General features: G+C 39.3%; 2 protein-coding genes across 14 annotated transcripts in view; one reads left to right on the top strand and one right to left on the bottom strand.

Annotated features, from left to right (window-relative positions):
- The window catches only part of MBTD1 (mbt domain containing 1), a 58,343-nt gene extending 42,680 nt beyond the window's left edge, over positions 1-15,663 (bottom strand). For 2 of the 12 annotated variants that reach the window (XM_087440960.1, XM_087440970.1), the window contains exon 1: positions 14,972-15,201. In XM_087440960.1, coding sequence (XP_087297086.1) covers positions 14,972-14,992 — 21 coding nt within the window. In that variant the 5' untranslated portion in view covers positions 14,993-15,201. Of the gene's footprint in view, positions 1-10,168; positions 10,268-14,281; positions 14,346-14,971; positions 15,204-15,256 lie in introns of those variants that run through there. The other 10 variants (XM_087440962.1, XM_087440961.1, XM_087440966.1 and 7 more) reach the window with 10 other exon arrangements.
- A 63-nt stretch (positions 15,664-15,726) lies between these two features.
- Positions 15,727-27,218, top strand: part of UTP18 (UTP18 small subunit processome component) — a 37,239-nt gene continuing 25,747 nt past the window's right edge. For both annotated transcript variants that reach the window (XM_087440971.1, XM_004434739.3), the window contains exons 1-5: positions 15,727-16,068; positions 17,664-17,776; positions 19,790-19,888; positions 22,373-22,440; positions 26,899-26,987. In XM_087440971.1, the coding sequence (XP_087297097.1) occupies positions 15,727-16,068; positions 17,664-17,776; positions 19,790-19,888; positions 22,373-22,440; positions 26,899-26,987 (711 nt within the window). The remainder of the gene's footprint in view (positions 16,069-17,663; positions 17,777-19,789; positions 19,889-22,372; positions 22,441-26,898; positions 26,988-27,218) is intronic.

The raw sequence follows: 27,218 nt of genomic DNA, 5'->3' as shown, positions 1-27,218 counted from the left end.
AAGTTGCAAAGTGACTGGGAAAAATCGGACTACATGCCAAGGGGACCTACAAGGCAGCCTTTTTAATACAATGTTTCTCATTTGGGGTTCAATGTTTCCTTATTATATTCAGTATATATTAGTATATGTTTCCCCGTAGTACTAAGTAAGTCATGTATCCTCAGAATATTATATCCAGAGGCACAAGATGCCTACCTGCCCCTCACTGGTGATGTTTATTTTGATCACTATGTCAAACTGTTGTCTAGTTTTTCCACAGTATACTTACCGTATTTCTCCTCGCAACTAATAAGCAATCTTAGAGAAACACTTCAAAACACACAAATATTCTGTTTCTCATGGAAGTCCCTCCCCATCCCTAAATTTAGTGTCCCGTAACTCCTGCCAAACCAAACATTAATATGATGGCTGCAAAATGCTTTTCTAATTCTAGTACTTTTACCAGTCAGCAGGAAATTTTCTCATCGTCCCCTTTATATCTACTTACCTACTTAAGTATTTGTTATCAGTATGGATTCACTAACTCCTATTTTCTTCCTCAGTGGTTTATAATTCATTACTGTCCTTAATTATTTTGGGGCTCAAATTATCCCACATTTGGTTACTGGGAACCCCTCGAACTGGCCCCTGCGTCCTTTAGACATGCCCCCATGAATTTCTGAGTGCTGCCTTACTTTCTGGCACATCCAGATATTCCAGGATCATTTTGTACCCATGCTGCTCCAGCCCTGAAATCAACCATTTCTCCAAGGAGCTCTCATCCTTGTTAGCGGGGATTGGTATTAAAAACCAAGATGTGCACAGTATAGTCTTACATTGAGTCATTTTTGTTTGTGTGTGTGTGTGTGTGTGTGTGTGTGTGTCATTTGTCTGTTCTTATCTTTTGCCCTTTTTTCCTTAGGGTAGAAACCTAAAGTCTTTTAGATGTTTTTTTTTGAAGTTCTTTATCTTTAAGAATTTACCCTAAATTTACCCTTTGTCTGTAATATATGGCAAATTTTGATTTTGCTTATGGAGTTTTTTGCCATGCAATAAAAACAAATTTTTTTATGCAGTACAATTTATCAGCATTTTCTTTCATTGTACCTTGATTTTGAGTCATGGTTACAAAATTTTTCCTTATACCATGGTATAGAAAAGTTCACTCAAATTTTCTTCGGTTATTTGTATAGTTTTTTATATTTAGATCTCCGATCCGTTTGGAGTTTACTCTTATGTATGTGGTGTGAAGAATAGATCTAATATTATTTTTCCCAAATAGCTATCTAGTTTTGCCAACATCTTTTATTAAAATGTCCATTTTGTTTTAGTGATTCGAAATACCACTTTAATTAAGTACTTGCTTTCCATATGTACTTTGTCCATATCCGGACTTTATACTATTTTGTTGGTCTCTCTATTCTTGTGCCAATATCTTGCTTTTTAAATTATAGAGGCTTCCTAGTATATTCCGATAACTGGTAGGGCTAGGTTCCCCTCAAGTTCTTCCCTTTTTTTTTTTTTTAAATAATTTATTTATTTATTCCCCCCCCCCCCCCAAAGCCCCAGTAGATAGTTGTATGTCATAGCTGCACATCCTTCTAGTTGCTGTATGTGGGACGCAGCCTCAGCATGGCCGGAGAAGCGGTGCGTCGGTGCACGCCCGGGATCCGAACCCGCGCCACCAGCAGCGGAGCGCGCGCACTTAACCACTAAGCCACGGGGCCGACCCCAAGTTCTTCCCTTTAATGTTTTGATATTCTTGCATGTTTATTTTTCCAAATAAACTTCAGTATTAACTAGTTTAGCTCTATACCAAAAAAACTGCTGGTAATTTTACTGGGATCTCATTAAACTTATTAACTTAGGAAGAAGAGACATCTTCACGATGTTGAGATGTCTTAACTAAGAACAAGGGATGTCTTTCCATTTGTTTAGGTTTACCTTGTGTCTTTCAGGAATGTTTTATAGTTTGTTTCATATAGGTTTTTAAACAAGTCTTGTTGAAAGCAAATCCTTAGGAACGTATTTTATTTTTTGTTGCTATTGTAAATGCGGTTTTCCCTTTTGTTATATTGTCTAATTGATTATTAAGTACATAAAACTTTATTTTATATCCTGCAAGCTTGCTGAATTATTTTCAAATAGTTTTGCCATTGATTTTCTAGGGCTTTCCAGATAAACTATCATGTCACTGCAAAGACACTTCTTTCTTTCCCCATTATGCCTATAATTGTTTTTTCCCTACCTGTATTGGTTCAGATTTCCAGCACAACGTTAAATAGTGGAGACAATGGGCACCCTTACTTTGTTTCTCAGCTTAGCGTTTCCCTATTAAGATGCTGGCTTTAGGATTAAGGTGTGTGTATGTGTGTAGATGAGTGTGCTCATCATGTTAAGGAAGGCTCTACCCATTCCTGTTTTCTCAAAAGTTTTTATTAGGAATAGGTGCTGAATTTTATCACAGACTTTTTCAGCATCTATAAAGAGAATATTCCTCTTTAGACCTATTAATATGGTGAATTATATCAACAGACCTCCCAATACTGAATTATCCTTGTATTCCTACTGTAAACTTCACTTTATCATGATATATTTTCTTAATATGGTGTTAGAGATGGCACAATATTTAGGACTTGGCACTGATATTCAAAAATATTTACCTGTAACTTTCATTTTTTGCTCTATCTTTAACAGGTTTAGAAATCGGTATTGTTCTTGCTTCATAAAAATAACTAGAAAGTTTTTCTTTATTTTCTATATTCTGAAATAATTCATGTAGCATTGGGAATGGTCTCCGAAGGTTTTGCAGAATTTCATTGTGAAATCACCTGGGCCTGATGTTTTGTGGGATAGCTCCTTGATAAATTTCTCTATTTCTGCTATGGAAATCGCCTGTTTTTTTCTTTTTAATCTCTAACGAGGTCAATTTTCTTAAACTGTGTTTTCCTAAGAAATAATCCATTTCATCTAGGTTTTCAAGTTTGTTTGCATAGAAGTGTGCAAAATTTTCTCAATTTCCTCTGTATCAGGAATATTTCCCCCTTGTCATTTCTTATTTTGTATATTTGTGCTTTCTCCTTTCCCCCTTGACTAAACTAGCTAATGATTTATTTTGTCAATTTTTCCCCAAGTCCAGGATTGATTCATCAATTAGATGTATAGTTTTTCTGTTCAACTCATTAATTTCTACTTTTATCTTTATTATTTCCTTTTTTGTGTTTTCTTTTGGCTTATTTTGTTGTTGTTCTTCATTTTCTGAGTTGGGAATTTATTTATTTTCATTCTTTTATTTTTACTGTGTCAAAGTAAGTAGATTAGGCCCAAGATGGAGCTGCTCACGCTAAAGCCTCAAGTCAGCAAACCAAAATCTACCACATTTCCACGCTCAGCTCTCCCAGAGAAGGCAGGCCTAGGTCATTCTATCACTGCTTGCCTGCTCAGCACAAGTTACCCAACCTAGCTCTCCAAGACGTCCCTTTGCTCCATTAAGGACAGTAACCCCACTTTAACCAATCAGCAAATGCCCAGTACAACTTCCTTGTTCCTGCTCACTTTGATATATAAAAATCTTTCACCTTGTACAGCTCTTTGAAGCTCCTTCTTATCTGTTAGATTAGATACTGCCCAATTTATCAATGGCTGAATGAAGCCAATAAAATCTTTAGAGTCTACTCAGTTGAATTTTGTTCTTTAAAAATTGATGTAGGTGTTCAGGACTATGAATTTTCCTCTGCTCACTGCTTTAAATATAGTCTACAAATTCTGACAGGTAGTATTCTCATTATTGTTTAGCAACTCTGTAATTTGTTTGCATTCTCCTTTTACTCAAGAGTTTTATTTATTTATTTTTATTTATTTTATTTTTTTCCCCCAAAGCCCCAGTAGATAGTTGTATGTCATAGCTGCACATCCTTCTAGTTGCTGTATGTGGGATGCAGCCTCCGCATGGCTGGACAAGCAGTATGTCAGTGCGCGCCCGGGATTAGAGTTTTTTTTTTTAATTGAGACAATTTTAAATGCATATCAAGATGTATAACTTTTCTGTCATTCTAGGAAGCTCCTTTATGTCCTTTCCCAGTCAATCCCTCTCCTCCTGGCAAAAGAGTTTCTGGCACCACTGGTTAATTTTGCACATTATTTAAGATTTCACATAAATGGAATAAAACTGTATGGACATTTCTGTATCTATTTCATTCAGTGTAGTATTTTTGAGATTTTTCCACGTTATAGCATGAATGAATGGTTCATTGCTTTATATTGGTGAGTCGTATTACACTTGATCAATATATTAGTTTGCTTATTCATTCTCCATCCAGATTTGACTACTATCAATAAAGCTGCTACAACATTCATTTTTTTTTTTTCAGTGAGGAAGACTGGCCCTGAGCTAACATCTGTTGCCAATCTTCCTCTTTCTGCTTGAGGAAGATTGTCTCTGAGCTAACATCCGTGCCAATCTTCCTCTATTTTCTATGTGGCATGCTGCCACAGCATGGCTTGATGAGCAGTGCATAGGTCCGTGTCTGGGATCCGAACCCACAAACCCTGAGCTGGTGAAGCGGAGCATGCGAACTTAATTACTATGCCACAGGGCCGGCCCTGCTATGACATTCTTGTACAAGGCTCTCTAACATAATTGGTTGCTAAAGTTCAAGGTAGAAATGCCTTTTTGGTTTTTTTTTGTTTGTTTTCTTGTATGGGACCTACTGATGTTTTCCTAATATATGAATAATTTTTGTGAATATTCTGTATTTGAAAGAGTGTACCTTCTCTATTATTAGGATGGAGTGATGGATATATACGAAGATCTGCCTTATTATGCTGTTTAGATCTTTTATATCCTTATTTTTTGCCTACTACATCCATCTTACGCTAAGTGTGTTGAAGTCTCCAATTTTTAGTGTTTCTTTTTACTACTCGCATTTCTTAGTCTCTGCTTTATATGGATTATTGAGGTGTTATGTGGTGCATGTATATTTATAACTGTTATATCTTTGTTGTGAACTGTGCTTTTTTTTAGCATTATAAACTGTCCTCCTTTGCCTTGTTTAATGCTTTTTGGTTTGACTTCTACCTTGGTATCAGCATTGCCAATCCTGTTTTCTTTTCTTTTTTTTTTTTTTGAAAGATTTTATTTATTTTATTTTTTCCCCCCAAAGCCCCAGCGGATAGTTGTATGTCGTAGCTGCACATCCTTCTAGTTGCTGTATGCGGGACTCGGCCTCAGGATGAACGGAGAAGTGGTGCCTCGATGCGCACCCGGGATCCGAACCCGGGCCACCAGCATCGCAGCGCGCGCACTTAACCACCAAGCCACAGGGCCGGCCCGCCAATCCTGTTTTCTTATTATTTCTTTTTGCTGGTATATCTTTGTCCATCCCTTTATTTTTAGCTGTTTTAAGGGCCTTTATATGTTATAAAGTTGGGTTTTGATTGTTGTGCCAATTTGAAAATCTTTTTCTTTTAATTGGTGAGAGAATCCTCAATGATATGACTGGTACATTTCAATTGTCTTTTTTTTTTTTAATTACTGTGTGCATTACATAATATTTATCATGTGATTTTTTTTAACTTCATGATGGTTTTCTTTGGTCTTTTAAAATTTTTTCCTTATTTTGTACTTTTTCTTCTAGTGCTTATCTTTGAATTAATATCTTTTATAGTTCCAGGTTATCTTTTTTCTTACCTAACCTTTTCTGTCTTTCAGTTTCAGACAGTATCCTTTGAATCCCTCATAACAGCTAAACTATAGTCATTAATCTTATTCTAGTTCTTCCTTGTCTTTTCCTTTCCCCTCCCATATTTTTTAGTTGCATTCTTTTTATTTTGGCAGAACATACAAGATTTATGTACTATTCTTCTACCTATGTCCCTACTCCTGGTTTTAATAGTTCAAAAAGATATATGAAATACTGTCACCATCTTTTTGCAGAAAATATCCCAAACACCTCTTTTAGATGAAGCTCCTCCTTTAACAGTTTCTTCAAGAAGGGCTAGTGAGTATAGTACTCCCTGAGTTCCTGGCATGTTCAAAACCGTTTTTATATAGTCTTGACACCTGAAGGACAATTGACAGGACATAAAATCTTTGGTTTTCTTGCCTTATGCTGCTCCACTATCGTCCTGCTTTGTCTGTTGCTTTTAAGAAATCCAATACCAATCTAATTCTCTGGCCTTTGTAAATCACTTTATCTTTGTGCCTGGAAGCCCTGAGAATTTTTCTATATCTTTGAAGTTGTATAGCTTTACTAGAATCATCCTGGAGTTTACCTTCTGGTATGAACTTTTGATGTACATATTCAGATCTTTTATTTCCAGAGAGTTTTCTTGCATTAAAGCTGTAAAAATTATAGTTTTATTCTTTTCCCTTCTTGAGGGGCATGAATCACACATTAGACTCTTTGTCAATTTTATTTATTTATTTTTTTCCCCCAAAGTCCCAGTAGATAGCTGTACATCATAGTTTCACATCCTTCTAGTTGCTGTATGTGGGATGCGGCCTCAGCATGGCCAGAGAGGCGGTGCGTCGGTGCACGCCCAGGATCCAAACCCGGGCCGCCAGCAGCGGAGTGCACGCACCTAACCGCTAAGCCACGGGGCCAGCCCGACATTAGACTCTTTGGATCTATCTTCCATTTAAACTCTCAATTAAAAAAAATGAATCCCATTTTCATTCTCTTGTTTTCCTGCTTTTCTTCAATGTCTTTTATTATATTTGCATTCGAATCTATTGTTCAGTGGGAACCATACAACTCAGTCTTTGTTTCTAACACAATTTTGTTTTTTCCTTCTCTTTTCTAAGTTTAATCTACTCTGACTTTATTTCTTCCTGTTTTTTGTTCCTTTCTTAGTTTTATATTTCTGATTCAAGGTGGTTTTTTTCCCCTGCCATATCTCCAAACATTGGTTTGAGGATGTTTTACTTCATTTTGAGTGTTGTGTCAATTTTCTTCTGCCTCACGTTTTTCTCTTTTTGGGGGTTGGGGGAAGAGATTTTCATCAGTTGAAATGCTTTGATTCACATCGTCTGTTTTTTCTTATAATAGTTCTCCATGGATGTGGTCCATTCTTTTCTATTTCTATTCATTTCATGGTCAGAGTTCCTAGATCAAAAATACTCTCGAGTTTATTTTCTCTTTCTTTTCCTAAAGGATTATTCATTTTTTCTTCTTCCTTCTTTCTCTTCACTTCCATGTCTCCAAGTCTCCATCCCTTCCCTATAATTTAAGGTTACCAATTATGGCACTGCTTACTTTGAAGCTCTTCTTCAGGGCTAGAGCTGTGAACTATCCAATTTCAAACCTATGTTCAGTATTTTGGAACTTAGTGTTGGATTTTTCTCTTTAAGAAATGATATTTTGTCCTTCATCTAAGTCTTCCATGCCCCTAAACTCTTTCAGTGAATCTGTTAAGCATTCCCTTTCCCACTCTTCACATCCCTGGGAATGGGCAGAAGGAGCTCACGGAATCTAATTTATTTCTTTACTTACAGGTAATTTGAAGATTGTGGTAATCTGTTTGTTAATAATGCTCAAGACACGGGTGATGTGTGACTTATTATGTGCTCTTTGTTGGTTTTATAGGTTTATAGGAAGGTGGGTGGGAAAACTGGATCAGGCTGCTGCCATTGTTCTCCAGACCTGGAAGTCTTACATATATATTTCAGTAGTATATTAGAATATATTATTTTAGAAATGTGGCTTTTGCCATTTTTTGCAACACTTCACCTGTTATCATTAGATCCACTTTTTATATCATGTTTTCCAGAGTAAGTCTTCATCATCATCATCTAATTTGGTTTAGAAACACATTTTGCCCTATAGTTTATTTGTAAATTCCGTAATATCCTCTTATCGGACTACTTTTGCTAGTGATTTGTAAAAGGTCTTTTATGATATTAATACAACTAACATTCATAGATGCTTAGTATGTGCTAGGCACACTTTGAGCACATAAGGTGTAGTAATGCATCTCTTCCTTACAACTATCATTACTCTCACTTTACAGAGGAGGGAGCAGAAGCTCAAACAGGCTAAGCAACTTGCTCGAGGTCACACAGCTAAAATGAACACTGGCAATATGAATCAAGAGAATAATCTTAAATCTATGTTAAATTTTAACCTCCTTTCTCTTTTTTTCTTAATTATGGTTCTGTCAGCTAACTTCTGAAAGTATAGAAAACAAGAATCAAATAAAACTGTTTCAGGTAATGTGCTTTGTTGGACACTTTTCAAAATAAAACTGAGAAATCATGTTAGGTGACTATTTAAGGCCTTGAATACAAGGTGAAGGGATGATTGCAGGTGAGGAAACCTCACCTAATATTAGGGCACATGTGGTAATTTCTCATCCACCACAGAGGAAGTCAAAAGATATTATCTAAAATTCATACACTGAGTAAGGTAAGCCTAATATTTAGAATTACGGAGATAGACACTAGATGAAAAAGCTAAAAAAATTAAAAGTAGTTGTGGCATGAGAACTGAACTGGGAAGAGAAAAAGACTGCTGCAAGGGATCTGTTTCTGGAGGTATTTTTATCATTGTTTAACATTGTACTATCAAATGCACATATTACTTTTATGAAAATAAAAGTTAATTTTTATAAAGTATAAACTACCTTTTTAAAATTCATTAAAATGGTAAAGATTGAGATTGATGGTATCTGGCATTGGTAAATTTACGTGTGGGAGAAATAGCACTCATATACACTCGGTAGGAAGGCCAATTTATGCCATCTTTTTGGAAGGCAATTTGACATTACTTATGAAAACAAACAAAAAAATGAGTATTCCTTTTGACCAGGTAATTCCACTTTAAGGAATCTGTCCTTCAGAAATACTGACAGGACACAAGAATCCACATGGAAGGATGTGTTTTGCAGTGATAATGTAATAGTACAAAAAAACCTGGAGGCAATCTAACCATCAGTAGGAGAATGATTAGCAATAGGTAAAATACTGAGTGAAAAAAGTAAATTACAAAATATGAGTAGTATGACGTTTTATTAAAAGAAACAATATATGCTGGTATATGCACAGATTGATATATCTATGTTTGTTTCTATATGCATTTAGAAAGATCCTAGAGGGACTAGCTAAACTATTAACAGTTGGGTGAAAATGGGGTGGGAGGATAATTTTAACTTTTCTATGTTCTTCATCTTCTTTTTTAAAACAGCAAATGTGTAATACTTCTGTAATGAAAAATAAAAATAACCTCAAAAAAGAGGTTTTTATAGTGACAAAATGTAAGGAGTCACAAACCACAGAAGAGTTTCATTTCTCTACCGTAAGTGTCACCCTGATGAACCTTCCTCCCTATAAAATCCATAAAAGAATTAAAAGGTGTAACCATTAACTTACTGGAATAATCAGCAAGAAGTTCCAATAAAAATGTAAACTTTTCTAGGAGAAATTTTACAGAAAATATGTGAGATTCTAAATGCAAACAAGTATAAATATGCAACCAAGTAATAACACTATAATTTCAATATGGATAAATTCATCAAAAGTTAACCAACTCTCCATCATTCAAACCAATAGGGGGCAGTGGCCCATACACTTTTCAAAGTTTTATAAATTTACTCACGGAATATGTTTCCTAAAACTTTAAATCTGAAAGTTGTATGTGTGAACTCACAAAGTTCAAAATAAGAATTAACAGACATTCTATGATGACTGGACTCAGCAGGAGCTAGAGATCTATTTAGCTCTTGCCGGTCTTGTCCTCGTTCCAGCATCAGGATGGAAAGCACAGTCTGGCATAGTGATACATTTCACTGTCCTCACCAGAAACGCCTTCATTCTTTCTAAGCTTACTATTAGGAGGAGAGTAAATTGTAAGGATTTGGGATTACTGGGTTTTTGTTTCCCACAAATTCAACGTGAAAGAAAGAATAAAGTCATGTCAATGATACAATCAAGAGGAAAGCAAAAGCAATAATATCCTGAATAACCACCCAGAGAAACTGAAAAGTACCAGGGAATGACAGGAGAGAACCATGTTCTACACATTCTAAGATTTAAAGCAACAGTGAGCAAAGGGAAGCTATTCTCTGATCTATAAGAAATAAAAATTTCTACCTCTTTGGGTTCAAGTTCTGGTTCTATCACTTAGGACTTTGGATATAACAATTACTTGGGTCTCAGTTTCCCTCTCTTCTAAATAAGGAAAACACCACTTACCACACAGGAAGGATGTATGATAAAATAAAATAATTCACATGAACGGGCTTTCAGTTCTTCAGAAGAAAGCTATGAATCCTTAAGTATGAACCTGAAAAGCTAATTAAAAATAAGATGATCATGTCAAAATTAAGTCTGAAACACAGTGGCCTAGAGCATCTTTAAGGTCATTATCAGCTACCAATTCTACCCCACATAACAGAATTCATACTAAGGCTGGGACTGCAGTGCAAATGTAGTTTGTGCAATCAAACTAGATCATTTATTATAATGTTAATATAGTGACAATATGTTAAACAGATTATTCAGTGATACAACCTAAATACACTGATGTAAAATGATGATATTCTCTTGGTGTTTATCTTTTAAAAATATATTTGGAGCCGTTGCTCAAAAGATATACAATGATTGAACGATAATAACTATAGGGTATTGATGCAACAATTAAAATAGGGTAAAACATATACGTGTACACAAGGGGGTTATTTCTCTGGTGTATAAAATAATCTGAAACTAGCTAATTAAACTTCCTAAGTCTAAAAGTAAAGTAATAGATGGCAGTATCCAATATTTATTGAGCAATATATACAAATCATTATGCTAAGCACCAGAAATACAAAAAAGTGCTAGATTTAATATGCATGCCCTACGACTAGACTGTAAACTATGACCAAATAGTTCGGAGGACAAGAAATCACTAAATTAACTAATGAACACTGTATACAACCAGTTCTCTAAGAAGAGAAGTAGGAATTAGAAAATACAGTGAAAAGGGAAAAAGAAAAAGGGATTCTGGGAAGATATCTTAACATTTTAATTACCATTTATAGCAGCTTACATTTTCTTATACAGTGGTCATCACATCTGACTGGAGGTTTACAGAAACCTTGGGATGGAGGCAAGGCTCATGTTTGGCCCATATTTTAGATGAGGAAAATGAAGCTCCAGGAGATAAGCCAACTTGCCCAAGATCACAGGTCAGGAGGTGGCAGAGCTAGAGCCTGGCCAGTTTGCCAACTCTGTCCAGAGCTCATTTCTACTACACCAAATTTTAAGTTATCAATACTAAAGTGAGAACCAGAAGGGAGCCCAGAAATCTTCTAATGCAGTGTTTCCCTAACCAATCTGATAAAATACTTTCCAGGGCCTGCATTAAAAACATAGATTCCCAGAGGCAGCCCTGATGGCCTAGTGGTTAAAGTTCGGTGCAGCCTGGGTTTGGCTCACAAGGGTCGAACCACACCACTCGTTTGTCAGTAGCCATGCTGTGGTGGTGGCTCACACAGAAGAACTAGAAGGACTTACAACTAGAATATACAACTATGTACTGGGGCTCTGGGGAAAAACAAAACACAAAAAAACACAGATTCCCAGGCCCCACTGCAGACCTCTGAATGGTAACCTCCAGGGGAAAGGTTTGTATTTTTACAAGCGCCCCAGGAGGAGACTCTAGCAATTAGTTAAGCTTGGAAAATACCTGTTCTCTATGTGCATGTCCAGTACAGCAGATACGTGGCTACTGAAATTCACACTGATTAAATCAATGATAATAATAATAGAAAAATTGAGTTCCTCAGTCAACACTAGCTACCTTTTAAGCACTCAATAGCCACATGTGGCTACTGGCTACCTTACTGGACAGCACAATGATGGACATTTCCATCATTGTAGGAAGTTCTACTGGACAACGCTGATTCTAGACTAAGCCTTCAACTGTGAGGAAGAGAAAACTGAGGCACAGGATCTTGTCCAACAAGTGCCAGGAAGCTAGTTAGTGGCAGAACTGAAACTCTATACTAGTCTCCCAGTGCCCCTCTTTCTATATCACTCCATTCCACCTAAATTCTGGGTGTATTCAAATGGAATTATTTTCTTTCCACTCTTGCTTATGGGTTCCAGCAAAGCAAGAAGAGACATTCTAAATTTATGTGGAAAAAATTCTAAAAAAAAAGATTTATTAAAAAATCATGATTAAATCTAAACCAATCTGCCATCTCGGTATAAAATTAAAGGTAACCTTGGACAGTTAAGAATACCCTGGTGTTAGCAGGCATATCTTAGCTTGTTTTAACTATTTTAAGTCCTTCCTCTTCTTTGTCCTGATGTTTTTATCTTTCTCTTGGATTTGAAATCCTGAAACTAATGATACATTTTTAACTGGTTTACCTTAAAACTATAAATGTGAAAAGGTTAAATCTTATTTAGCAAACATTTTAAGGATGAAAAATAGAGAAACAAAGAGCAACCAAAAGAATAGTGACTTGTCTAATTTTAGAATGTGGTCACTCAAACTACTGAGTACTTGTGACTCATAGTAATTTAGTGGTTTAGTATTTATGACATTAATATGCTGTTTTCACGTCTAAGCTATAGTTTTACCTTTTTTCACTACTATGTTATATTCTAAAACAACTTAAATTGCTTTGTTTTAATTTCCAGTGTAACTGAAGGATTAGAAGCATTTGAACATCTAGGACAGTTTAGACACTAATCAGGTCAACATATAACCAGCCATAAAAACTATAACACTGTCTTCTTTAAAAATAAAACCAGTTGTTCCTGTCTAGTACCTTTAGAATGCAAATGTCTCCAAAGTCAGTCAACTTAAGTCATGACAGTTCATGTTTAAAGCAGGAAAATAACTTGGAACTCACTAATTAAAACTTTAAAGACAGAATTATACAGCTCTATCAGTTTTTTTCAGTATCCAGTATTCATTTCCACGTTACATTCCAGTGACTAGATTTAGAGGAAATATTATAAGTCAAAGTTTGTATAAAATTAAAAATTGGATGTTAAAAAACATGGCCCAACATAACATACTTATGAACAGATACTTATTCAAGATAGTTTTTGCCATAATTTGCAAGGCACCAGAAGCCTTGAGGATGGGGTTTTATATAAATAGAAGCTACTTGTTATTCAGAGGAGGTGGTGCAAAAAAAGAGAGCTATTTTCTTTCTAAACACTCATTGGTGTTGAGGTAAACAAACGGGGAAAAAAAAAAAAATACAGCCTAAGCACACTAGAGCAGAGCAACAGTCTCTAAGTCATAAATGGGAGAGAGAAAAAAAGGCCTCTGCTCTAACATTTTAAACAGGGGACCGGGTGTTTAAACTGAAATTTATTCTCTGGCTTTTAGACCAGATTCATGACTTCTACATTTTATCTGTTATGTCTTGACTCCCACTTTACCATATTAGGAAGAAGAAACTATGTGCCCCCAAGATTCTTATACCAATAAAACTTTTGGAGGCAACGTAGCTCACCAAATGAAGGAGAACATTAGAAAAACACTAAGTGACAATAGCAAGAACTGAACTATCTCAACAACTGAGTGATAAATACTGGTGTATACTAATGTAAGGAGCATGAAAAACATTGCAAACTCTAAGCAACTACTAAAGTGTTACAAAAATTCCAAATCTCCTAAGAGTTAAAAAAGAAAAGAAAAGAAAAGAAAGAAACAAAAGCATTGTGAAGGAGGGGCCCTGAGAAGGAAACCCAGCTTGAAAGGAACACATAGGTCAAGAAGGGGAAGGAGGAGCACTTCTACTGACCGTCCCTCTACCAGGACATGCTTCTAACAGCTTCAGTACTATCCCCAAGAGGCAATTTTAGGCATCCTTAGGGAGCGATTTAGGCAACAGGCAAATGTGCTTTCAGACACAGGAACTATACAGATGATGCTGAAATTTCTAACCTGGAAAACATGCACTAGCGAGAGAAAACAGCCACGAAATCCCAGACCGTAATTCCCAAGCTTCCTGTTGAAAAATAGCCGTTCTCAGACATATAAGCCACCACATTTGAAACTGACCCAGCAAAGTTTTCAGCTGGCCCTCACTATCTCTCAAATCCTCCTTCCTCCACTTCCCTGCTGTTCTTTCCTGGCACACAAAATATAGGCCAACGAGCAGTGGGTGGGTGAGGAGGATGTGAGAGAAAATTTGAGAAGTAAAAAACGGAGCAACTTAACAAGCACATGAATGAGACTGAAGGGTCTAATAAGGGCAGACAAACAACGAGAACAACTGAAAAACGGACTGGGGTTCCTGGGCAGCAGTGAGCGCTCAGTGTTTGTAGGGTTTAAGCAGAGGCCAGACTACCTACCACTTGTCAGAGAGGCTGCAGAGGGGACGGCTGCTTTGGGTGACCTCTAATGTCTCTTCCGACTCTGAAATGTTAGGATTCTTATTTCACACAAGAGAACGCAACGGTCGTAGAAGCCCACCGACTTAGAACCCTGTTAAATAAGCGGCCCAGGCGGCTGCTTCCTAAACACCACTCCCACCTCTCCCTCCCACATCTGCCCACCCCGCCCCCTTTCAAGATTTCCACCTCCACGTGCAAAATGTCTCGCGGCACTCGCCCCAAAGCGGACAGGCGCCTTCCCCTGCAAAGCACCAAAACTATGACCCCCTGGGGGAAGTGAGAACACTCTCCTACCCTGGGTGGCAAAAAAGGAAAAGTCTCAAATCCAGCCTTTCCCCCCCAGCCAGAGCTGAAGGGGTAGGGGAGGCGGGACGCAGAGAAAAACTTTCTTCTAAAATTTTTCTTCCAGAGAGTGGAGAGGGTTAGAGAGAACCCCGACGAGTCCGGGGCTGCAAGGGTGGGGGGAGGGGAACCCCTGAATCGTTTAACGGCCGGTAGGGGGAGGGGGGCTCCGGAGATGGAGGGGGCGTGAGATGGAGAAGCAGGCCTGGGAGCGGGGTCAGGGAGCTGCAGGGGTTCCTGGGGGTCGGGAGCTGCAGGCGTCCCCCCCACCTGGCACACAAAGCGGCTGCCGCGCTCGGCTCTCACCAGATCCTTTGTGTTTTCCATCAGGGCCTCATGGGTAGGGGTTGTCCGTGCTCCCCGGGCCCGCGGCGCCCCCTCCCCGAGCTGGGGGCAGGCGCCTCTCCCCGGGACTACGGCGACTACAGGGGGCCCCCGGTTGGGCCCAGACCGGTGGCGGCTGCGGCAGCCCCCGGATTTCCCCCCTTTAACTCGGGTGGCCCCAGGATATCAACAACATTAGCATAGCCCTCCCTCCCCAGCGCGCCTGCGCCGTGACCCGCGCCCCGATTGGCCCACTTCCCTACATACCCTCCTCTCTCTCTTCCAGCGTGGGACCCTCTGCAGGCTCCGTACTCCAAGGGCCGTACCAAGACGAAGGGGGGGGAAACGCAATTGGGGCTCTTGTTAAGTCGACTGGTTAACAAGTCAGGAGGAGGAGCAGAAGTTTCGCGCGATCATCTCAGTTTATACTCTGGCTTGCTTGTGCTCCTTTCAATCAGCTGCAGCTGCGACGATGTGTTGGAAAAAATTTTCCACTCCGCTCACGCCGCTTCCCCCTCCACCCGGAAGATTGGTCCTCCCGGAGGAACTCCCATACGGGGAGGGGCACGTGAGGAGAGTGGGCGTTACGTAGGGAAGAGAGTGCTGGTCACGTGGTAGCAGGCTGCGCAGGCTCCTTCCGGCCCCCCGGGGCCTCAGCCACCGCGGACAGGGAGGCGCCTCGGCGCACGCGCAGTGAGGTTCCACGTGAGCTCCTGCGTTTCTTCTCAAACCCAACGATGCCGCCGGAACGGAGGAGCCGAACGAGACTGGACCGAAGAACCGGAGCGAGGCCGGACCGGAAGACCCGAATGAGGCCGGACCGCAGAACCGGAGCGGGGCCAGGCGGGCCTCCCCGAAAGGCTGCTCCTTCATCCCAGCGGAAACCGCCGGCTCGGCCGAGCGCAGCGGCCGCTGCGATGGCAGTCGCGGCGGCGGAGGAGGAGAGACGGCTCCGGCAGCGGAACCGCCTAACGCTGGAGGAGGACAAGCCGGCCGTGGAGCGGTGCCTGGAGGAGCTGGTCTTCGGCGACGTCGAGGACGACGAGGACGCGCTGCTGCGGCGTCTGCGAGGCCCGCGGGTGAGGGAGGCCGCGGCGCGCGGGCTGGGCGCGCTCGGGCGGGGCGCGCGGTGGGCGGCGAGCCTCCGGGGGCGGAGTCTGGGCGACCTGCGGCGCCGGGGAGCCTCAGGTGGGAGGGAGCCCGAGAACGCGGGCGCCGGGGATGCCAGAGTGAGTCTCCGGAGGGCGGGGACCATGCCTTTCTCCGCCCCCGGGTGAGCCGCCGCGCCTGGTATGCAGTAGGCGCTCAACACGTCTTTGTTTCGCGAACTGTGGTCGTGAGCATCTTTCGCGTTCAGCTCCCCCATCCTTACTCCGAAGGGTTTCTTCCCTCGTGGTTGTTCGATCACCTGCATCAATATCTTGCCGTGATTCGGGAGTTCCACTTCGTTTGTAGAATCGGAATTTGCGGGCGCGGGCCTGGGAATCTGCGTTTTAACCATCTCCCCAAGTCTCGCCAGCTTTTGAGAATGACCGTGTGCTTATTCGTCTATTCAACGAATATTTGTGAGCCCGCTGGGTGCCAGATACTTTTTTTGGCGATGAAAACCCTGCGTAATTGATTATAATTTTTCTACTCTTTCTATCACTCCTTGTATCCTATACGTGGCTTTTCTTCCAAGGTAGGGAGTCCCAGGCATTGTTCTAGGCACTGGAGGAGACACAGTAATAGACCAAAATCCCTGCTTATGTACTAGTTGCAAAGGCAGAAGATAAAGGAGATAAGTGAAAATCATTATGTCAGTGACAAGTGCTTAAGACGAAAAGAAAGCATTGGGGAAAGGGAGCTAAGTGTGTGTTGAGGAGGCTTGTGAAATTTCATGTAGGGTGGCCAGGCAAAGCCTCGCTGAGAATGACTCAGTTTGGTAAATGAAGGCGGACCTAGCAAGTATCAACTGATTGCCAGAACCTCCTTTGGTGTTTATGGGAGAAGCTGCAGAAATCTAGTTGGGAGATAGAGAAGAACTACTGGACTGTGTGACAGTTTCCTAGTCAGGAAAACGGTCTATGAGAGGTGGGATTTGTTGGGTTTTGAAGGATCGTAGGTCCTTAATAGAGTAGGTAGAAATCATCGTGTGGTTTTGGGAAAGATCAAGCATGTTTCAGGGGATGTTCTGTGGTCTGGATTTAGATTTGATTGTACAGTATAAAGTTTCTTAAGGAGGTAGGGGGTCAAGAACTTAAGAAAAATGGAGATGTGTGTCTAAGAATATGAAATCCTAATTAATTACGACATTCAATCATGTTATTTTGTCTTGGATGTTAGTCTGCCTCTGGTCCCGTAATTTCTGTAGTTGTGGACTTTTTCCTGCTCCTTCATCTGTCTGCTTACCTTTTGTTGTTTTTGTCTTACTTGGTGTTTTCCTTTGAGCATGTTGACATTCTCTCCCTGACTGTTCCCTCTTACCTCGCCTGTCCAGCGTGTGGTGACATTCTCTAGTCTCCTCATTTTGTCTTCTGCCTCCAGCATTTGCTGTGGTGGCATTCTGTCCCATTATTTCATGAGAGGGCTGTAAAAAACAGAGCATTCTGTAAGCTATCTTAACTACAAAGTGTGTCTGTCTGCCACCACAGGATATGAAAAACAGTGCTTGAGGGGGTTTTGTCTTCTCTAGGTTGAAGTACAGGAAGACTCAGGTGACTCGGAAGTGGAGAATGAAGCAAAAGATAATTTTCCACCTCAGAAGAAGCCGGTTTGGGTGGATGAAGAAGATGAAGATGAGGAAATGTAAGTTGCATAATTTTTCTTCCAGAATCCCTGTGGGTACTTTAAAAGTTATTTTGCAGGTTTTAAAAAAAGTTCTTTTTAACAATATGCGATTATGTAAAGATTTGAAAAATACTGGAAAGTATAGAAAAGTCATTCATAATCCCACCACTGAGGTAGAACCACTGATAGCATGTTGGCATACTTCTCTTCCCGTCTTTTCAGTGCGGTATAGAATAGCTAGGACAGCAGTGTTTGCTGTCAGACCTGAGTTTGCCTCCTAATTTGGCCAGTTCCTAACTGACTGTGGGCATGTTTAGAATCTCTGTTTTCTTGTTTGTAAAATAGAGGTAATAATAGTGACTATGTCAGAAGGCTCTTGAGATTAAATGAAATAGTGTATGTAGAGCTCTTTGCACGATGCCTGAAACTGAGAAAAGGCTAAAAAAAGGTTAGCTAGCACACACAGTATGTACTTTAATAGATGAGAATCCACTGTATTGCAAGCATTTCTCCTGCTTTTAAAAAAAAGCCTCTGTCAACATTTTTAAATGGGTGTGTTATTGTCCATTGTATGAATTAACCATAATTTATATAGCTGTTGTTGGACAGATGTTCTGATATTTCTCTTTAATAAATTAATGATGAGATAAACATCTTTATGCATAAACCTTTTTCCACTTTTCTAATTATTTCTTTAAGAAAGATTCTTTGAGGTGGAAATACTTAATCAAAGAGCACAGACATTTTTCAGGCTCTTGATAAATACTGCCAGATTGACCATGAGGTTCTACCAGTTGACCTTCCCACTGAAAGGTTTGCCTTTTCACTCCGTTCTTATAAGCAATGATTTATCTTTCTTCAGACTTTGTCGGTTTAAGGGGTGGGAGATAGCCACTTAATTTGTGTTGAGAAAACATTTTTGTTATTAGTCATTGGTATTTATTAAAAGTATTCTCTATTATGTCTTTGATTATTGGAGACTGTTACTTTTTATTTATTTTATTTTTTAAGTAAAATTGTATGTATTTAAGGTGTACAACATGATTTGCTCTACATATACATAGTGAAATTATTATTACAGCAAGCTAATTAACATATCTGTCTCCTCACATAGTTACTATTTTTATTTGTGGTTAGAGCACCTGAAATCTACTCTCTTAGCAGATTTCCAGTATACAATATAGTATTAACTATAGTCATGCTGCTGTACATTAGATTTCTAGACTTATTCATCCTACATAACTGCAACTTTGTATCCTTTGACCAACATCTCCCCATTTCCCCCACCTCCCTGCCCCTGGTAACCACCATTCTACTTTCTGCTTCTGTGTAGTCTACTTTTTTTAGATTCTGTATATAAGTGAGGTCATGCAGTATCTTTCTTCTGTGTCTGTCTTATTTCACTTAGCATAATGTCCTCCAGATTCATCCATGTTGTCAAAAATGGCAGGATGAGACTGTTTCTTAATGATCGTCATATATCAGCTCCCTACATATTGAGAATTTCAAACCTTTATCTGTCAAATTTATTGCAGGTTTTCTCCCAGCTTTCTGTTTGCCTTTTAATTTTGTTTTTAATATTTGACATTCAGAATATTTACGTTTTTATATAGTCAAATTTATGAATCTTTTCTTTTTTTTTTGCTGTTTTTAACAGTAAAAAATCCTTCATCAGAGAAAGACAAGTGTTTGCCTGTATTTTTCCTTCATAGTATTTTAAGATTTGGTTGTTATGTATTTAACTCTTTGTTTTGCTTGGAATTTATTTTGGTGAATGGCATAAGCTGTGTCTAGATAAGTCATTATGAATTTGAAATGTAAGCTGTTCAAAGGGTAAACTAGATGATCTGAAATATTGGAGACTGCTTTTTGTTTTGGGAAGATTGGAGAATATGCGTGTGAGATGTTCCACATCTTACAAATCTTGACCTTTATTGTTCAATTAAATGTTTTCCCAAAATACTAAAGGCACCAACTATTTACGTTGATTCTTCAAAAATCATTTAAAGCATGCTGTTCTGTTTGTTCTAGGGTTGACATGGTGAACAATCGTTTTCGGAAAGATATGATGAAAAATGCCAGTGAAAGTAAACTTTCAAAAGAGGAACTTCAGAAGAGACTTAAAGAAGAGTAAGTGTCGTTTATCATGTGATTTAACCAAGAGATATTTATAACAGTAGTTTATTTCGATTCACTCAGTCTTTGGCTGTAACAGCTTCTTGGGTAGTGAGAGTTCCCTTTTTAAACAGTAAGAGCAATGCTGTTGGAAGAAATGATTAAATTTTAGTATTTTGTGGGGAGAGGGAATACAACAAGTACCAAAAAAATTTGGAAAGAACTAGTAATCCCACCACCCAAATATAATCAATGATAATATTGCTTACTTGCTTATTCATTTATATATGGTAAACCATCTCTTTCCATAACTTCTAGGCTCTTTTAGTTGAACAGAACTAGGAAATATGATGTATATTTTAAAATAATGATCTATTGATATTTCCAGTTCAAACTTAAAGATCTTTAAAAATATTTTAAAATATTTTTGTTTTTATATCGACAACGCTTTTTAATATTCTTAGAGGTTCATTGCATTATCACTATTTTTTTAAAGTAGGCTTATTGAGGTATAAGTTACACACAGTGAAATTCACCCTTTTTAAGTCTCATTCTATGAATTTTGTTAAACACAAACAGTCGTGTAAGCACCACAACAATTAAGATGTGGAATCAAAGGGCCAGCCCAGTGGCGTAGTGGTTAAGTTCATGTGCTCTGCTTTGGTGGCCTGAGGTTCGCAGGTTCAGATTCCAGGTGCGGACCTACGCACCGCTCATCAAGCCATACTCTGGTGGTGTCCTATATACAAAATAGAGGAAGATGGGCACAGATGTTAGCTCAAGGCCAATCTTCCTCCGCAAAAAAAAAAAAAAAAAAAGATGGATTCAAGATATAGAACATTGCCATCACCCTAGAAAGTTCACTTTTACCCATTTGTAGGCAACCCTCTCTCCTCAACTCTGACTCCTCCAGCCCCTGGCAACCACTGGTCTTGTTTTTGTCCTTATAGATTTGCCTTTTCCAGCATGTCATGTAAATGAAATCATACAATATGTAGTCTTTTAAATCTGTTAAACACATTTAGTGAATATATTATTTCAGATATTGTATCTTTCAGCTTTAGAAGATGTTTTCAGCTCAAGACCTTTGTTTTGTTGTGGTTAGTTCCTATTTCCTCTCATGTTCATGCTTCCCTCAAATACTTGAATATATTTGTATTAGCTATTTCAAAGTCTTTGTGTGCTAATTCTATCATGTTTGTCGTTTCTGTGTCTGTTTCTATTGACTGATTTGTCTTCTGGTTATGGGTCATATTTTTCTGCTTCTCTGCATGTCTAGTAATTTTCCTTGGATTTTGGGCACTGTGGATGTTAAGTTGTTCAGTGTCTGGATTTTGTTTTTTGCTTTTAATGAGTGTTGAACTTTGTCTTGGCAGGTAGTTAATTGGCTTGGAGATCAGTTTGATCCCTTTAAGATTTGTTTTTAGCTTTGTTCTAGAGTAGCATTTACTGTAGGCTGGTTTAGCCCCATCACTAAGGTGTGACCTTTCTGGGATCTCTACTGAATGCCCTGAGTGCTCAGTAAGGCCCTTCCCTCTGACTGGTTGGAGCTTGAGTGGGCTTTGGTATTGTGCAGCTTACAGCTCCCTGGTAGTTCTTTGCCTGACCTCATGGAGTTTCATCCTATGAGTGTGCAGCTTGGTGTTCAGCAAAAGTGTCTGTGGAGTGCTGTGCGGATTTCTGGAGCTCTTTCTCTTCTCCTTCGACAGTCCACTGCCCCTCATATTCGGGTTGTCTTGGCCGCTTCAAGTGTGAGCTTTTTCTCCTTGGCTCTTTGCCGGGGTCTTATAAATATGCCTTCAGGGGAAAATCTTGGTGATGATAGGCTTACCTTGTTATTCTCTTTTCAGGGATCACGGTCCTATGTTGCCTGTTCTCGACCTTCTGAAAGCAGTTTCATGTATTTTGTCCAGTTTTCTAGTTGTTTCTGGCTAGTGGGCTTAGTTTGGTGGGCTTGTCTCTACTTCTGCATTAAATAATTAAAATGACTCTTTGCACTCTTCCAGATACCAGTCTTTCAGAATATAACTATCATGCTTCTCCTAAAGCTTACTTTTTCCAGAACAAAACACTCATGTTTTGTATATTTGTACCAGTCTGGTCATTTTCTTTCAGATGTGTTCTCTCGTGTACTCTGTGTACTATAACATTGGTTTATAAGCACAAAGAGACTTCTTTACTTGGTCCCAAGATCTGGGATGTGTTGATATGAGCAAATAAGACAACTGTGTAACTAGATGTAAGTAATTAACAACAAATATGTATCCAGGTGTCCTGTATCCAGGCCTAGTTTAGAAGGTTGAGGTTCATGTACGTTTCTAATGTAGGCAGGTCGGGACTTAGTCTGTGTGAGTAGCCCTTCTGTTCTTAAAAGATAACAACTTCTTTGGAAGAGATTCTACACATGTTCTCAAGGGTGGTCTGACCTACACTCTTTAGATGTGTCAAGCTCTTTTTACATACAATGGTTACCAAAAAATTTTTTTTATTTTTGATTAGATTCCAGCATGCCATGGGGGGAGTGCCTGCCTGGGCTGAGACTAAGAAGCGGAAAACATCTTCAGATGGTGAGTGTTGATACCTCTGTTTAAGGTAGTAAATAAGTCCCTAGTCCTATCCTGTTATTTGAGTTTTCTCATAAGGCTTGTTAAAACCTGGTGTTTCAAATACATCTTTTTTTGTTTTAAATGTCTGGTTTTGAAGTCTACCATTTCTCTGAGGGAAGCCCTTTTACAGTAGTGTAAGGTTAACTAAATAGCATATTCTCTACTGTAAGGACAATAATGGATGAATTTTATGTTTTATCTCAACAGAATTATGTTGCATTATGGCATAGGATTAAGGGAAAATGAGTTCTTGATTCAGAGCCCCTTCTGAAGACATTGGCAGCTAATCTAGCTGTCCACTAGGAAGTGAGATGTCTTCCTAAGGAGCACATGTCAGGTCAGGCGCAGATGATTAGTCACTTTTTTTTTTTTTAAAGATTGTATTTATTTTATTTTTTTCCCCCCAAAGCCCCAGTGGATAGTTGTATGTCGTAGCTGCACATCCTTCTAGTTGCTGTATGCGGGACTCGGCCTCAGGATGAACGGAGAAGTGGTGCCTCGATGCGCACCCGGGATCCGAACCCGGGCCACCAGCATCGCAGCGCGCGCACTTAACCACCAAGCCACAGGGCCGGCCCCAGATGATTAGTCACTTTGTAAAAACTTATTTTTCAACTCCAAGTTTTAAGTTTGGTTTGTACCATAACTATTTTCTGCTTTTTAGATTGTTGACTTGAGATATTATAAATATGGATAGTTTAGTTAAGATCTGATTTGTGTGCTTGGAGCTGTAAATTTTGGACTTGGAATTGACCTGTGAAATCTTTTAGGGCGTCCAGTGTGTATCCTCCACATAATGCAGGAGCTCCTTCCTTAGCATCCTTGATATCTGGTGAGCTTCTGTTTGATTACCACCACCGCCTCTCCCTCCCTTCTCCCCATCCCGGTCAGTCCTCATGGTATTCAAGTACAGGGAAGCCATACAAGGAACCAGTTGTTTTATATAATTCTATTAGAAAACTCCATCTGTTATTAAGTAGAAAGTTACCTTCTGGTTTCCAGCCAGATACTTTTAGAGGTGGAAGGAATATTAGTGATGGTAGCCTGACTTGATCCACTACAAGAATCTTCTCTATAACATCTGTTAGGTGATAATTTAGCCTCTGCTTAAATATATCAAATAATGTTGTACTCTTTACTGGACTATTTCTTCCCCTTTTCCTCTTTTCTTTAAGAACTAATTCTTAGAATTTTTTCCTATTTTGAGATTTACCTCCGTACACTCTACAGTGCTACCTTTTGAAGATACATAATCTTACCTCCCTTTCATATAAAACTCTTCTGTTATTTGAGAAATCTCTTTCCAAGTTTGCTTTTTTAACATGTTAAACATCCCTTGTCCTTTAACCTTTTTTTACGTGACATAATTTTTATACCCTGGGTCACCAATTTGCCCTCGTGGACAAAATAAAATTTTGTTTTAGAATGCTGCGTTCACAGAACCACAGCATTTTAGATCCATGTAATTATAGATAAGGTTATGCTAGCTGTTAAAAAAGAAAACCACCCAGATCCTCATGGCTTAATTCAGTAGAAGTTTTTTTTTTTTTTTTTAATGTTTTAATAGTTTTTAACATTGTGAAATTTTGGGTTGTACATTTTTGTTTGTCCATCACCATATATATGACTCCCTTCACCCCTTGTGCCCACCCCCCACCCCAATTGCCCCTGGTAACCACAGTACGGTTTTCTCTGTCCATGTGTTGGTTTATATTCCACATATGAGTGAGATCATACGGTGTTTGTCTTTCTCCTTCTGGCTTAAGAAGTTGTTTTTTTTTTATGTGAGCAAAATTAGGGTGGTGAGAAGGTGATGATCTACTTCAGGGACCTAAGTTTATAGAGGTTCTGCCATCTTCAGGCTGGGTCTTTCAAAGTTGCCCAAGATGTTGACATCCAGTTGGCTTATAGGGAAAGAGAGAGAGGCTCACCCTAGGGAGGTTTTCATTGGCCTGTCCTGGAAGTGGTGCATGATACTTTCATCTGCATTTTGTTGGCCAGAATTCAGTCACAAGGCCACATTCACTGCATGAGATACCAGGAAATGTAGTTTGTCTTTGTGTCTAGAAGGAAAGGAAATGAATTAGGTCAACAGTTAGCCAGTCTGCTACCATCTGGGATATCCTAGTCCGAAACTTTCATTTTACAGATGAGGGAGAGTGAAGTTCAAAAAGATAAAATAGACTTGACTAAGGTATACTTCTTATTGGCAGAGTGGTGACCAGACCCAAGCTTCACAGCTGTCTCCAACATGTAGTTTGTTATTTTTATCTATAAATACTTCACTGAGTATCATTCCCCTCTTTAAATGTAACTACAGTGCTATCATCATACACCTTCAAAAATCAACAGTAATTTGTTAATATTTTGGATTGTTTGATTGTTAATTTATCCCCCTCAATCTTTTTAGCTTGCATTGTATTCCGCTTGGTCTTCATAGGGCTTTTGAATCTGGCTTGATGTCTTTTCTAAGTTTTGGAAATTCTTGCCTATTATCTCTTCACATACTTTTATTCCAGTCTTCCTTTCCTTCTGGGATACCAATTAACATGTATGTTAATTTTTTTAAACAATATATATTCTGTGTTCCTTTCTGTATTTTGTATCTTTTTTGCTTTCTGGACTTTCATCTGGATATGTTTTTCTGATCCATTTTTCAGACCACTAATTCTCTCAACTAATTTTGATATACCGTTAAAAACATCCTTTGGGGTCCTAATTTTAATTACTGTATTTTTCAGTTCCAGAATTTTCCATTTGGTTTTTTTTTTTTTTTTTTGTGAGGAAGATCAGCCCTGAGCTAACATCCATGCCAATCCTCCACTTTTTGCTGAGAAAGACTGGCTCTGAGCTAACATCTATTGCCAGTCCTCCTCCTTTTTTTCCCCAAAGCCCCAGTAGATAGTTGTATGTCATAGTTGCACATCCTTCTAGTTGCTGTATGTGGGACGCTGCCTCAGCATGGCCGGAGAAGCGGGGCGTCGGCGTGTGCCCGGGATCCGAACCCTGGCCGCCAGTAGTGGAGCGCGTGCACTTAACCGCTAAGCCACGGGGCCGGCCCCCATTTGGTTCTTTTTTTAATAGTCTGGTTCTCTGGCTCAATTCTGAATCTTGTCTTTCATTATTCTTGAACATATTTTTTTTTTTTTTTGTGAGGAAGATCAGCCCTGAGCTAACATCCATGCCAATCCTCGTCTTTTTGCTGAGAAAGACCGGCCCTGAGCTAACATCTATTGCCAATCCTCCTCCTTTTTTTCCCTTTTTGTCTCCAAAGCCCCGGTAGATAGTTGTATGTCATAGTTACACATCCTTCTAGTTGCTGTATGTGGGACGCAGCCTCAGCATGGCTGGACAAGGGGTGCGTCAGCGCGCGCCCAGGATCCGAACCTGGGCCGCCAGTAGCGGAGCGCGTGCACTTAACCGCTAAGCCACGGGGCCAGCCCCTCTTGAACATATTAAACATAATATTTTTAAAGTTTATGTCTGGTAACTCCATTATCTAGATCTCCTGCCAGGATTGTCTGTTTTTCGTTAGGTTTTCAGTCAAGTTATTTTACCTTGTTCTGGTTGTATTTCATTGAGTGCTGGATATTGTATATGAAAAATAGTATTGATTAATTAGAGGTTTAGGACAGTAATATTTTTCTCAGAGAATTTGTATGTTTGTTTCTGGGTAGGTGGCTGGGCAAGGGGCACTAGCAATGCCAGAGCATCTTATTGCAGTGAGGGATTGTGAGGATTCAAAGCTGGGTTTCAGTTCCTGGAAGATTTTCTTATAGTTCTTTGATTTCACCCTTAATCTTAGGTGTAGCCTTTTCTGGCCCCGACCCAAAGCCTGGTCATTTACCAGACCCCCTTGAGAACCTTAGAGAGATTTTAGTGCTGGTTTTTGCCCTCTTAGCCCCATGAGCAGTTTAAAAACTGCTCAGCTTCTCAGCTTTCTTTACTAGAATTATTAGTCGTCTCTAGTGGAAAAGCAGCCCTATTAGCTCTGTTTGAAGTTCTGATTCACAGTTTGCTGACATTGATCTTTCAGTCAACCATGAGTTCTAGTTCTTTTTCATGTGAGTTGTTAAGCTAGATCTGCTGTCTACCCTTTTGCCAGTTTTGCCACAATTATGAGTTGTTCTTTTTAAATTAAATGCGGACTTTATTTCATTTCATCTTGTTTTAGTCACCGTCTGTGAATGTGTGTCTTTCATTCCGGAGTCAGGCTTTGATTTTAACCATATATATTGAGCTCTGTGTCATCTTTTTCTTCTTTCAAATCTATTTTGCTGTTTTTCCAGTTGCAGCTTGAATAAAGTATTGCGGTTGGAAGGCTGGGAGGGGAGTTGAAGTTTGAAATGTAGACATTGGGGTAGGTAATGGCCATCTCATTGATTCTAAAGATCAGCCTTGTGGGTTTGTTTGACTTAGATGAAAGTGAAGAGGATGAAGATGATTTGTTGCAAAGGACTGGGAATTTCATATCCACATCAACTTCTCTTCCTAAAGGAATCTTAAAGGTGAGTGAGAGTAAAGTTGGGCCTATCCAGTTAATTACCTCTGAAATCCAGTGTGCTTCCCAGTTACAAATGTATGGATTCCTGTTATCTGTGGGATTAAATGCTGTCGTTTTGCCTTGGTAAATACTTTAGTTTTTTTTTCCTTTTGGAAAAATGATCAAGAAGATTAAATTATGTCTCCAGGAATCTGTTAGGAATCCTATTTGTTTTCTCCTTTGCATTTCTCTTCAT

This window comes from Ceratotherium simum, chromosome 16 (assembly GCF_057802395.1).
Source record: "Ceratotherium simum simum isolate JZ-2026a chromosome 16, ASM5780239v1, whole genome shotgun sequence".
In the NCBI taxonomy this organism is placed as follows: Eukaryota; Metazoa; Chordata; class Mammalia; order Perissodactyla; family Rhinocerotidae; genus Ceratotherium; species Ceratotherium simum.
The sequence above is the reverse complement of the archived record's forward strand: the minus strand, read 5'-3'. Positions and strand labels throughout refer to the sequence as shown.